General features: G+C 37.5%; 1 protein-coding gene across 1 annotated transcript; it reads right to left on the bottom strand.

Annotated features, from left to right (window-relative positions):
• Positions 1-610: 610 nt before the first annotated feature.
• On the bottom strand, positions 611-13,290 carry mis18bp1 (MIS18 binding protein 1). The gene is made up of 18 exons (XM_066673228.1): positions 13,131-13,290; positions 9,631-10,240; positions 9,104-9,217; positions 8,397-8,513; positions 7,992-8,299; positions 7,454-7,530; positions 7,136-7,257; positions 6,957-7,047; positions 6,787-6,866; positions 6,412-6,575; positions 6,211-6,280; positions 5,119-6,118; positions 3,930-4,093; positions 3,696-3,835; positions 1,987-2,129; positions 1,608-1,686; positions 1,452-1,500; positions 611-1,315 (listed from the first exon to the last, which is right to left on the bottom strand). The coding sequence occupies exons 2-18, from the start codon at positions 10,184-10,186 to the stop codon at positions 1,212-1,214; spliced, it is 3,378 nt and encodes a 1,125-aa protein (XP_066529325.1). The 5' UTR covers positions 10,187-10,240; positions 13,131-13,290; the 3' UTR covers positions 611-1,211.
• Positions 13,291-14,043: the final 753 nt, after the last annotated feature.

Genomic DNA, 14,043 nt, shown 5'->3' with positions numbered 1-14,043 from the left:
AGGCCATCATCCCTTATGAATTGTGTCATGTGACAATGCAATTACCACAGCATGGGTAACTAGCATACATGAGAAGTTTCCAATGATGGGGAGAGACACATTGGGGTTTTTAGAGACGTGCTAAAACAGGGGTGTCCAAACTTTTTTCAAAAGGTGGCTGAACTGAATCATATCCAAATTCTTAAGGGCCAGTCCCACTTTCCAAATATATTATTCATAAATGTATTGAAAATATGAAAAACACAAATTTACAAAACAGTTTATATTCATGACTTCTGAATTTCATTTTAGAACTGCTGCAAGATATCAAGTGTAAAATCTAACATTTTACTGCAGACATTCTGCTACCTCTCTCTCACGGTCAAAGATTTTTTTGCTCCAGTCATCACCAAATGCCCTTCTGTGAATTACTTTGCTGGCCAAGAAAAATTAATGGCGTTTAGCTTTGTTCATTAACACAGTTGTGCAATGTCTTATATATTAGCGCACTGCTGCCACCGTCAGGTTTCTTTTGATAAAGAAAACGTAAAGAGCAAAAAAAAAAAAAAACATGAAACAAGACCATGAATAATGATTTATTTTTATTGGCATCATTCACAACAATGACGCATATAACACTTTTTTTGTTATTTTAATATGTATTCTAGATGCAAAATGTAAAAGTTAGAAAAAACCAATCACTATAAAAACTAAAACTGATTTTAAAAAATGTGTACAAAATGAACCAATATATACAACTTTGTTACATCCAAAATGGTTTTATATTAAACAGTTTCAGCATCATACTTTGGGAGAGCTGTGGCTTTAAGGTTAGAGGAACAAGCTTGAGACCACAGGGTCATGGGTTCAACTCCCAGGACAGAGGAAGAGGAGAAAGAAGAAGAAGAAGAAGAAAAAAAAAAAAAAATCATCCACAAGTGCCCTTGAGCAAGGCAACTAAATCAGCTCCCCAGGTGTTATGCCTGGCAACGTGCTGCTCCTGGTGTGCGTGCTCACTGCTCTTGGTGTGTGGCTAATAAAAATTGCTCAATACTCTGTGCAATACTATTGTATGGTAACTGCCTTGGATGGGTAAAATGCATTCAATTTTTGAAAGGTGATTCATAAGTTCTGCAAAAACTTGTTTTAATAACCTTTTTTAAGAACTGATAAAATGGTGGAAAACCAGCATCTGTTTCATTGTAAAGAATCATATTTATGGAATTATATACTCAGTACTCCTCCATGAAATAATCATCCTCCTCCTCATCCTCACTAATCGATGGAGCATTTTTGTCAGACAGCATGTTCCACACAAAAAAGTTCTCATCTTCAGCTGTAGACACAGAGATAACACAGGCAAAACCTGAAGTTAGGAGCTAACCCTCAGGTAACAATGATAATGACATTTGGCACAGAATGTCATACCAACAACAATGTTGGATAATTTCATATTATAAGAGTGCACATACCAACACATCTCTTCTTGGTTTTTCTCCCTGATGAAACAGGAGTGTCCTCCTTAAAACACAATTAAAAACAGTGACTAGTAGTCTACATAGTATGTGTTAATCAGAGGACATCTTAAAACCTGGCCAATAACAATTTGATCATAAAATCAAACATACCTGTGGGCTTGCCTTTTTGCCGTGTTTGCCTTGTTTTTTCACCTTTTGTAGTTGGTATATATACTTATCATTGTCATTCCTTAAAGAAAACAATTGTCCTTTTACACTTATGAATGTCAAATACAAAACCTTCATACTAGATTAAAAAAAAATATGCTATTTACATATTTAAGAACCATTACAAATGTGGTAATAATTTTATATGCACATGCATAAATTTACAATCAGGGCTTTGTCTCCATTAAGTGAAATACCCAATCATCCATTTGTTAGATTTTGTGAAGCTTAACATATATCTTGATTCTTTGTGCTTGAATTACAGCAAATATCACAAATGTATGAATATTAAGGTTTTTGGTGGTGAAGCAGAAGAGCCTACCTATTGACAGACCCCAGCATCCCTGGAGTAATATGGAGACACTGAGGTGTTTTCACTGTTGCATAGATTTTCGAGCTGGGGGTCTGTGGATTCTGTAGCTGGCTGAAGTTTGCGTCTTCTCCATTTGTAGACCATACAGGTAACTGCATGAAAACAAACCTTTTTAAGTTTCATAGCTTTAAAAGTTTTACACACACACACAAATTCATGTTTCCCTATAAATACAGCAATGGTTAAGAGCCTGGATTTCAGAACCCATTAGTGACAACATCAAAGAATCACTAGGTGGTATTTTACCTTAAACTCACATAAAAGACCAGGGTGAAACGGGGATAAGAAGCTATACATGGAAACAGGTGGCCGACAGGCTGTAATTTTATAGACTACAAAGAGCTCCTGTAGAGTCAGTGGAGATGATAAAATGGACAGTGAAGTTCAGGTACAAGGCAGGCTTTTCTAATCCACTGATATCTGTGTATATGGTGATTAGATATTGCAAACATGGTGACATGATTTTTACACACATTTCCGATATACATTTACAGCATTTATCACTGACTGGCGTTCACTGCAGGACATTGCAATCAGTTCAGTGTTTCCTCTGTTTTTTATTCTCCCCAGCAACTGCATCAGGCTCACAATTTTCTCATTTCTTGGCGTTTCGTCTCAAATTTAAAGGTGTACTGGCATGGAATCATGTGTTTACTCCAAATCAAGTATGAAATTAAGTAAGAAATATATAAATAAGTGACAAATTTTAGTTAAAATACAAAAAAGAACCAGGGTCGTAGCTTCAGGAGGGCCAACATTGGAAACAATTATTCCAGACCCCTAAGGCTTGCATTTTTTTTTTAATATTATTCAAGGAAAAAAAATTGTGCCCAGCCACTTTTGCCCAAGACCAGCCAAAGGTCAATTTCTGGCTATTCCACTGATGAGAACTTCACACTTCCACCACCTCTGGAGATAGAAATGTTGATTTATTTATAAAATGTATAGTTTTTCAGGAGGATATCTGAAAGACTTGGCAACTACAGAGGTTGGATAATGAAACTGAAACACCTGGTTTTAGACCACAATAATTTATTAGCATGGTGTAGGGCCTCCTTTTGCGGCCAATACAGCATCAATTTGTCTTGGGAATGACATATACAAGTCCTGCACAGTGGTCAGAGGGATTTTAAGCCATTCTTCTTGCAGGATAGTGGCCAGGTCACTACGTGATGCTGGTGGAGGAAAACGTTTCCTGACTCGCTCCTCCAAAACACCCCAAAGTGGCTCAATAATATTTAGATCTGGTGACTGTGCAGGCCATGGGAGATGTTCAACTTCACTTTCATGTTCATCAAACCAATCTTTCACCAGTCTTGCTGTGTGTATTGGTGCATTGTCATCCTGATACATGGCACCGCCTTCAGGACACAATGTTTGAACCATTGGATGCACATGGTCTTACTGGTGCAATGTGCAATTACTGAAGATTGGCCGCCAGGCTGCTCCAATTTAGCCATGAAACCTCCCACACTAAAATGACAAGTGTTTCAGTTTCATTGTCCAACCCCTGTATATGTTGTGAAGTTAGTAGATAGACCTCTTTTGTGGTTGTTCTTGGCAGATGCTCTGTTGCTTTTCAATCAAAATTAATATATTACGATTAAATGCTGCCCATATTGTCTAGCTGTACTACACAGAGCTGATTGTGTATTCACCTTGATTTGTTTGCTGTGCATTGGTGAGCCTGTGAAAACATCATCATGATCATCTTTGGTCATGTGATCCAGAAATTCCCATATCTGTTTCTTCCTCTTAAGGGTTCCAACCTTGGCAGTGATTTGAGCCGCATTCTTTCCTGTAAACAAAGTTAAATGTGTATTTAAAAAGCATATGAAATATATTATCCAGGTTAAAAAGTAAAAAGTACTTGTATGTTGTATTTAATTTACCTGTTTCGAGTGATTTAGGAGCCTTTTGTTTTCCTCTTACTCTTCCTCGAGTTTGGTGTTGTGCAGTATACTGTTCCTGACACTCTTCAGCTGAGCGGGTGCCAACTACTAAGGCAACATTCACCCAGTATCCACTCTTGTGCTTTGGTAAGCAATTTACAGCCCTGGACAGAAAGATAAACATACTCAATTTTGCTCAACACATCAGCTTAAGTGTGTTACCTGTGTATGCATGTACACCGATCAATCATAACATTATGACCAACTCCACTGTCCACAGGAGCACTTTGTAGTTCTACAATTGAAGACTGGAGTCCATATGTTGCTCTGTACACATTGTTTGCTCCTTTTCACCCTGTTCTTCAGAAACCCCACAGAGCAGGCATGATGTGGGTGGTAAATCATTCTCAGCGCTGCAGTGACACTGATGTGGTGGTGGTGGTGTGTTTAGTGCGTGTTGTGCTGTAAGAGTGGATCAGAAAAAGCAGTGCTGCTGGAGTTTTTAAACACCTCAGTGCCAAAACATCCTGTGGGCATCCTCCTGAGTTCACTGATGAAAAACTAGATGACAAACAGTGCACCAAGAAATCAGCTACTGTCTCTGACTTTATATCTACAACATGGACAAATAAGGTAGGAGTGTCCCAACAGTGGACAGTGAGTGGTCAAGGTGCTTAAAAACTCTAGCAGCACTGCTGTGTCTGATTCATTTGTACCAGCACAACAGACATCATGGCCACATCAGTGTCACTGCAGGGCTGAGAATGAGCCGCCAGCAAATTATACCTGCTATGGGGTGGTCCTGATCACTGAAGAATAGGGTAAAAGTGTACGTATACATAACATATACAGGGTAACAAATGGACTATAGTCTATAATTACACAACTACAACATGCTCCTATAAATAGAACAGTAACATGTATAGAAACATGGAGGTGGTCATAATATTACGGTTGATCTGTGTATGTGTCTGTCAAAGGCATGGTTTAAGTCCCATAGACCAGCATTTTAAATGTTTTATGTATAGAACATGAAAATTGGGCTAACAAGAACTGGCTTTGTGTAACATGCATGAATACAAAGTATGTTTTAAGCATCAAGCACACCTTCGCATAAAATTTAAATTTAGCCCTACACAAAAGAATAAAGTGATCCATTACTGTAAATACATATAATTGAAAGGCTTACTCATTAAGTTTCTGAAGTTCTTTAGCTGTCCATTTTCCATCTGATATCTCCTGCTCTTTCTCACTGTGTTGTCTAGTTTGCACCTTGTTTTTGTGGCTTGTTTTGCCCCTCACTGCTTTCTGTTCCTTAACAGTATCACCTGGCATAATAGACTGGGTATCATGCACTTTTTCTGACTGATTAGAATTGTTGTCTGGAGAGGACAGTCCATTTGTTGGACTTGTAGATGCTCCTGAAACCGTTCTTTGTTTTAGCTTTGTTTTCACAGAAGGAGTCTTCTTTCTGACTTGTCTTCCTACTTCTGAAGGGGCACCATCACCTGCATCCAAAATATAATTCTCACACTTCTTTGAAACTCTGCTTTTTCTCTGTGGATCAGTTTCTGAATTTTTCATTTTTTCTTCTTCCATATACAAGTCCTCTTCTGACATAGTTTCAGGTAGAACCGTTTGGCCTGATTTGGAGCCTTTTGGTCTGCATGCTTTTGGAGGTGCGGGAGGGGTGAATACATCATTAAGATATGTACTGTTCTGAACTCTGGAACGTGTGCGAGGATAATTGGTGTCATCGGAATTAGAGAATGAATCTGAGAGCAGCTCAATCCTAGTTAATCCGTTTAGACGCTTCCTGATAAGATTGCTTTTCTCTCTGTTCTCAGAGCCTTGAAGTGGAAAAGCATCAACTTCAGATGATGATGAAGTTAGACCCTTCTCAAGACCTGGTGGGTTCACCTCAGCACTTTCACTCTCTGACCCAGCAGAGTTTCTCCCTTTTAAATATGACCTTCCTCTCCTCAAACATATCCTCTCTGACTGTGCCTCCTGAGGAAGGGGTTGCTTTACTGCATGATCAGAATCAGAACAGGGGGCAGTGTCCTCTGATTTTTCCTGTGAACCTTTCTTCAAGGCTTTGGTTCTGTGATGCACTTTTTGAGATTTAATATGCTGTTTGACACGTCTCTGTGGCACACACATTCCTTCTTCATTGATATTTTGAGTTTCTGTAACAATTCATTTTAAAACAAGTTAACTTCTCTTAATACCAAAATTAAAAAAAAAATTACAATATGGCATTTCATGGTGTTGAGCTTACCTTCACCTTGAGGTCTGGAAACATCTGTTTGGTCATTTGATTTTTTTTGTGACTTTGCAGTTACCACTGGCTGAAATCAGAATTTGTCAAATCACATGACAAATAGCTTAATTTTTAAATAACCACATAATTCCTCAAAAGAAGCGTTATCAATCATTCATAAATAAATACACAATTTTCAGACTGACAATTAATTACTACCGTGAATAAACTGGAGGTTGATGCATAATCCTCATGGATTGTAACATTCATTTCAGAGTCTAGAATGACCCTCCCTCCTCTCCAGTATTCCAGAGGAGGCTTGATAAGACGGCCACTGCGGGAAACCGTTGCACTTGGAGTCCGATCGGCACTAGTAACTGACACTGCATCAAAGAGATAATTTTAGCTTAAATTACTGAAAGAATATTTTCTGTAAATTTACATTTATATATATATATATATATATATATATATATATATATATATATATATATATATATATAAAATATAAGAGGGGTGGGGACACACACACACACGATCAGACAATTCACTCCAAAGAGTGCAAAAAAGTATTCTTGCAGTTAGAGTACTCACAGGTTACAGAGTCCTTAGGCTTAAGACATTTTGAAATTTGTTTTCTTGAGGAACTGTTCCTCCCACGACTTTTTTTGGACCTGAAATTAATGATAAATGTTTTAATCGTAAAGAAATCATACCACAAACAATTAAAAGGTTAGAGAACATGGAACATAGAAGCAACATACTGTCCCTGCTCAGCCATAAATTTTTTCAAGCATTCCTTCCAATTTTCTGGAAACCCAAATTGAAACATCTTTAAAAACCACAGGGGAAATGCTGTAAAATAAAATAAGGTTAGATTAATAAAGCACTGAGTAATTTAAAACAATCAGTCTATGAACTTATATGAAACAACTGTGCTTACGTGAATTGCGGCTTTTCGACATCTTCCCAATTAGAACATAGGTATTCCCTGATGCGGTCTTAACTACATTATCTGAGACTCGCTCAGTGATGCAGCTGCTGTGCCACGTTACCTTGTTGTCTCTGTGTAGAAAACATGGAAACAATGTTTAACGAACATACAGCCAGCCACCACAGATTAATCTCAATAAACCAGAAGGGCTCTCTTTTTTAAATTATGATGAAATGACAATATATTTTGAGAATTTAAATGCAAAGATATATATATATATATATATTATATTATTATTATACTATTATATATATTATACACACTTACACACGAATGCCATCAACAACAAGGTTTTTGTTTTGGTGCAACTTCAACACCCATTCTCTTAAGTGAACCCCTTTTACCTTTATAAAAACCAACAAACAATAAACAGAAACATTAGAAGACATAATATTAGCAATTAATATAATAGTTCAGTATGAACAGGGAATAGAACTCATATGGATGATACATTTAGACATAACAAAATATACATATATTTTATACATTTACATATAAGACATATATCCCCTTTCCACAAGTCATTACAGTTCTATGGGGTTTAAATTAAATTGTTGTGACATGTTTTGGTCAAAATTCTATTTAAAAAAATAAATAAAATAAAAATATCAACAAATTCAAGCCCTGTTTAGGATGGAAATTTTCAGTGCCTTTATTCCTTTAAAATTTGCATCTGTTCACCTCCAACTAGAGTTGTCTAGGAATGTGGCACAAGCAGCAGGAATGCCCCTGCATTTTTTTCACCATATTTAATCGGTACATCAATTTCTTGTCGGTTTATGTGCTCAAAGTATGCTTGACTTACTGAACGTGTCCTTGCATGCATAGCTCCATCCGTTTTTTCAGTTTCACTCTTTGGCTTTGACAGTACGTTTTTAAATGCAGCATTCTTTCGAGGTATTGAGACACGAGGAGAAAGTTGCAGAAGAGAATCATTCATTACGTTAGGAAGGGCCTGAGAGGGTAGCCCACCATGGCTATAAGCCATATCCTCGGTTTGGTTGCTGACGGCCTTGCCCAAGCTCTCCGTGTACGCTGTACCACATTCATCTTCCACAGTTCCATCTTTTGAATCTTCCTTTATACTTGCATCAGCAAAGACACCTCGACATCCTACAGTTCAATATAATTAAGAGTCATAACTGTGGCTGTGTTGGGAACATAGTTTTCATTTTGTATTACAGAAATTGTTATGAAGTAGAAAAATTACCTTTATTTCTAACGAATTGTGAACTCCTGACCCAATCCATCACTTGTGTCTGCTTGGAGCTTCCCAAACGAACACCTGACTTCTCAATAGGAGTGTGCTCAAGCAAAACATAAGGCTCTGGGTAATGGGGAAAAAAAACTATATAAACACAATGTGCAAATGCTGGCTTAATCTACACAGCATTTAGTGCTCTGACATGACAACAGACATGAAAGCACACCTCCAACTCAGCTGGCAGCATGTGGGTATAATAAAGGTGTTCCCCACATCCTGCAAAGTCCATTTTGAACATGGAAAGACTGTTTCACACATTGCATTACGGACACATCAAACACCAGTTATCTTCTGATAGGATAGACATAGTGTGATGGTCAGATTCATTTGCAGCTCAGAAATCATTCTGGCTACATAAAAAGGCTCAAAGCTTACAGAACAATTACACAGTTTGTTGACTGAAAACTTCTAGATCAACTGCCCAAGTTATACAGTGTAGACCATGGTTCCTAAACCTCACCTATTTTTTTTTTTTTTTTAGGTCAGACACTTGATTAGATATGTGCAGAGCACAAAACCTAGGCCATACCATATCTGTATAGAATATCATTTAAGACTGAAACCAAATATACCTTACTGCACAAACAATGCTCTTACCCACAGACTTAATTCTAACGGTTCATTTTAGAGTATTAATATCATCATATACATACCGTTTTTAAAATCCCCAATATTCCTGGTGTGATTTACCAACAGCTTCTTTTGCTGTGCTTTCACTTGCATGAATGATTCCTCCATGGGCCATCTCTCTAACAGAACAACTGGCTCTTAATAAACAAAATAACAATAAATAAATAAATAAATCAAAAGACAAATATATTACAATGTATCTACTGTAAAATAAGGATAAAAAAACATCTTGAAAGGCTTTTCTTTTGAAAGATAAGAGAAAGGGCAGCCAATATAACACATTGTTGGCACTGCAATAAATAAGGTTACATTATGTTTTTCTTAAAATTGTCTTAGTATTTGATAATTAATTTTTACAATACTGAAGGTTTATGTTTCATTACAATGAGAGCAAATTAGTCCTTTTTAAACAGGTTACACTCAGGGCCACGTGACATTAACACCCCAAACTTAATAAACTATAGCAATTGAGGTAGGAAAAACCTATTTCAAAAAACATTGTATATTTTTTACTTTGAGTAAGAAAAACTGAGAGAAATATGCAACCAACCATGTAACAAATCAGCATCAGTTTTGTTGCTTTGGTCACTATCCACATCTGTAGTTGTTTCTGCAGTTGGTGGAGGGTGTTGTGCCATCTTCTGGGATTTAGGAGGAGAAACAGTGAGCACATATGTTTCTTGACTTTCTTCTATAGCATCTTCTGTCTGTGCCAAGTGTAGCAATGTGTTTTTATCCATCTGTGCATTTTGTGCCTCCCCCCTCTCCTCAAGGTTCTGGTGCTGAACCTTTGCTTTTAGCCTAGCAAACACCTTAGCTGGTGTGTCAGTGAGCTGCTTTGATGGAGAAGCAAATAATGCTGGTAGCTGTGGAGATAGGTGCTCAACTGACGTGGTGTTAATGCTGCTAAGCTCACAAGGAATTTGTGCCCCCGACTCCATGGCATGCTGCACTGTCGAGTTCAACACTAGGGTGGTCCGGGAACCAGTTCTTCTGTCCATTGGGACATCATTTTTCAATGGAGTGGCCACAAAACGATCATGACATGTTCTTGCAGACTGTCGGCCAAGAGTGCCACGATAAACTTTAGCTGGTAAATGATACATCTGCGTTGATGGTAGACAGGCATTCAGTTATTCAGTTCATCTGGAATGTTCTGGCTGAATGTTAGAAATGAAAAGACAGAAAAAAATTAATTAATCTTTTTTATATTCATATCCAAACTTTGATTCTGGTTCTTGCTTTGTAAATGGACTGCCCAATCCCGTTCCTAGACATCTACTGCCCAGTCCTGTTCCTGGAGAAACTCTGCAGGGCAGTAGATATCTCCAACTCTGATGAAACGCACCTGGCCGAGATAATGCAGGTCTTACGGGGGAATTTTAATATTAAAGTGTGGTGTGTCTGAAATCTCCAGGGTGGTAGATCTCAAGGACCTAGAATGAGCAGCCCTGTTGTAAACAGTAGTGGTGTAACAGATAACAAAACTCAGTTTGGATCAGATCATAGGTTTTGAATGGATCATGTTTTGCATCACCACAATAGAATAAAGGAGACTGTCATTTTAGGTTTCAGCTTGAAAGTACCGCAGCGGTCAACATGGGTATAACCTCTTGCTAAGAACTGGGGGAACCGCACTCACTGTCACTCAAATCACACATACATATGCATGCAATGTGTAATCCCAATTAGCCTATAGCATAAACCAACCTCCCCAGTCCATGATGAATGCCATAGTATTTCGTGTAATTTCTTCATTTGTATTAATTAATTTTATTTATACATAACCTGTGGGTGAGGCAGCAGTTAAACAGAACTATTGTGCCTTTTTTATTATTATTTTGTTTGTGAGCTCCCTCACTTCACACAGATAGAACACTCTCTCCACATACATGCCACACTCTAGATACACCAGAGTGATGTTGCTGCAGCTGTGCACGTTGCGCTCTGGCTCTTATGGCACAATATTTATAAACCATGATGCTTTTTTCCCAGATGTTGCGTTCACTTGACACACAGTTGCTCAGACTATTGTTCTTTTCACTACAGCTCTGCATGGAGATTTAGGGAATTATTACTGTAAAAAGTAACAGTTACGGTTCATGTGCATCCTAAACTGTGGAGGGAGATCACTCCCCATCTTTGCTGCAGTGATACATACTGGGGAATTTCCAGGTTTATATAATACAAAAACATCCTACCCTTCATCTTGGAAATGGAATTCAAGTTTTAAAGTGGTTTTAAATAAATAATTTTAAAGTATTTTTAAGGAGTTACTGGCTGGTGACGTAATATCTGAAACAGATGCTTCTTGTGCTTTTAATGCTTTCTTGTGAAGGGTAATTTTGTTGTTTTTCATGGGTGGAGATATACAGAAACATATTGCTGCCATGCATGATAAAAAAAATAATTCCTCAGTATGTCGTTATGAGGACTTGTGTCGTATTTATGAGAGAGTATTAGTTATCAGTGTGTGAAAGAAGTGCTTAGGCAACTTTACAGGAAAATAAGATCATAAAAAGTTAACATGGATGTTGAAGTAGATACAACTTGACCAATGGAGTGCCACAGTTATTACCACTGGTCACTGCTGAGCGACCCAGTGAAACCACGGTTCAGTGGCTTTTGTCGGAACAATATAGATATTACTGACAGAACGGAGACTGATCTCTCATAATAATGCAATACCTTCTCATAATTACAAAAGGATTTTTTGTAATTTCTTTATGACATCTCACAAAAAAACAAGATGCTTGTCTCTTTTTAACGACATAACTTGCAAAAATGAGATACTCTCATAATAACGAGATACTAATCTCATAATTACAGCATATGATCTTGTAACAACGTCATACTGAGGATTTGAGGGGTGTGGTGCTGCTTTACAGAATATTACATTACACCCTAGCATTTTTTTAAAAGGTTATTTGGCTGGAATATCTTGAGTCAATTTTCAGAGGACTTCAATTTTAGCTAAGGACTTCATACAAATCATTTACCGATATGTAATGTCTCACATGTAGACGTACATAAACACACAAACATATTTTTCGCTAAAATAGGTTAACAAAACATGGCCGTGTAACGTGAGACGTGGTTGTAACTAATGTTTAGACTATTGACTCTGTAACAATGATGGCTAAAATTAGATTTTTTTTGCAGTTTACTACCAATTATATTATTAAAAGTACAAACCCGTTTTATTTCTTAAATGGTTAATATATTGTTATTTGAAGGTTGTTTCAGTTTGTTTCTAACTAAGCCTACATATTGTTCTTTCTTTCTTTCTTTATATTAGCGCGAGTTTAAAACGCTTAATGTCCCTGCGGAGGCTGACACACAGATAGAAACCTAACCAACCTTCACAGGAATTATGTAAAATATCTATGGCTCCTAAGTTATAAACAGGACAATTGTGTGAAATGCAGGGCTCTGGAGTTCGATCCAGTGCAAATAATTATTCCATGTTGGTGTCTTGTGTTTAAATGACAGCTATGAGCTTCTAGTGCTCAGCCGAAAAGATGATGCTCACCGTTTACTTCAACACTTCACATGTACACAGTGTGATCAACACTGAACTGATATCTTTTGTCTTTACGGACTAATTAAGGTCATTTTACTCCATGTGCAGTGACTGCAGTCATTAGTACCACAGCTCGCACATTATAAGAGTTTTGGCAAAAGGCAGCTGGCTTCTACGGAGCCCCCAGAGAATCAATTCCTTATTCGTGCGCACGAATAACTACTTCGTTCACGCGAATTAGCTAAATCGTGCGCACGAATAACTAAATCGTTCACTCGTATTAGCTAAATTGTGTGCACGAATAACCAAATCGTTCACTCGAATTAGCTAAATCGTTCACTCGAATTATTTATTTTTTTACACGTGTACCGCACGTTTTAACACTATACATAACGTTAAATTACGCCTTAAATACACTCAGTCGTTAACATTAGAGTAATGCACCGGGCATCAGTAAGTTATAAGAACTTTAATCGATAGAGTATCGGCCGTTAGCACCCAAGCAAACGTCAATCCGTTAAACTTACCCATGACTAATGTGCGCTTCCTACAAACGAACACATCCAACCAGCAAAATATTAACACGATAACGCAAAATAAACGACTAAGAAGCATTAATTATACTTTGAACTAAAACAGAAACACGAACGTCTCCCAGGCAAAGCGGCGGCTCCGAGTTCGCGTCTAACCTCTTAGAAGGAACTTTTTGAATTCACAAACCCCGGCTCAATGTCGTCATCTCCCGCCAGAGAGAGAGGGCGGTACCACGAGTCAGTTTTAAGTAACCGAGTGATTCCAGATGATTCAGTGAATTGAATGTTTATTTCAACCGACTCAATTGAGGTTCTTAGTACATGTCCCGCAACTTTAAAACGAATTTTCATTTTAAAATCTAGAATTATGACTTTTCGGAAAAATGAGGTAAAACTGTTACCTCATAAAGAAAATCTATGCAAGAGCATTATTCTATATAGTTTTTGTTACTACTACGGCGCAACATGTTGTGTCACGGTTATACAGCTCAAGCCCTGAGGCTTGCCATGGGTCGCTGTTTGTGAGGAATTTGATATGTTCTCCCTGTGTCTATGTGGGTTTCGTTAGAAACTCTAATTTCATCCAACAGTTCAAAAGGGGTGTGTCCTAGCCATGCATCCAATGATCTGGACCACCTGCATTTCACATTCTGACCCAATGATCTAGGCACAATTCACATTTTTACATAGAAAATATTTAAAAGTTAAGCATACCGACAAGCAATTTGATTCACTGAATTTGATGCACAATGTCTGAAAATGTTACCACTGCATATCATGTCGAAAAATGAATAGTATTTTCTCAATGGTCAGTTGTGTGATAACAGAGCTTTTTGAACAAGTCCCTTGATTTTGATCCAGTTCACAAACAATCTGCAGAGTCTGTAGATAAATAATAATCAAAAAA

Source organism: Hoplias malabaricus, chromosome 1 (genome assembly GCF_029633855.1).
Source record: "Hoplias malabaricus isolate fHopMal1 chromosome 1, fHopMal1.hap1, whole genome shotgun sequence".
Lineage (NCBI taxonomy): Eukaryota > Metazoa > Chordata > Actinopteri > Characiformes > Erythrinidae > Hoplias > Hoplias malabaricus.
The sequence above is the reverse complement of the archived record's forward strand: the minus strand, read 5'-3'. Positions and strand labels throughout refer to the sequence as shown.

Coding starts and splice junctions, on each gene's coding strand:
- mis18bp1 (XM_066673228.1), bottom strand. CDS start 10,186: ATGTATCATTTACCAGCTAAAGTTTATCGTGGCACTCTTGGCCGACAG. Junction 8,514..9,103: donor TATTGGGGATTTTAAAAACG/GTATGTATATGA, acceptor CCCATTACCCAG/AGCCTTATGTTTTGCTTGAG. Junction 6,281..6,411: donor CAACCTCCAGTTTATTCACG/GTAGTAATTAAT, acceptor TTCTGATTTCAG/CCAGTGGTAACTGCAAAGTC.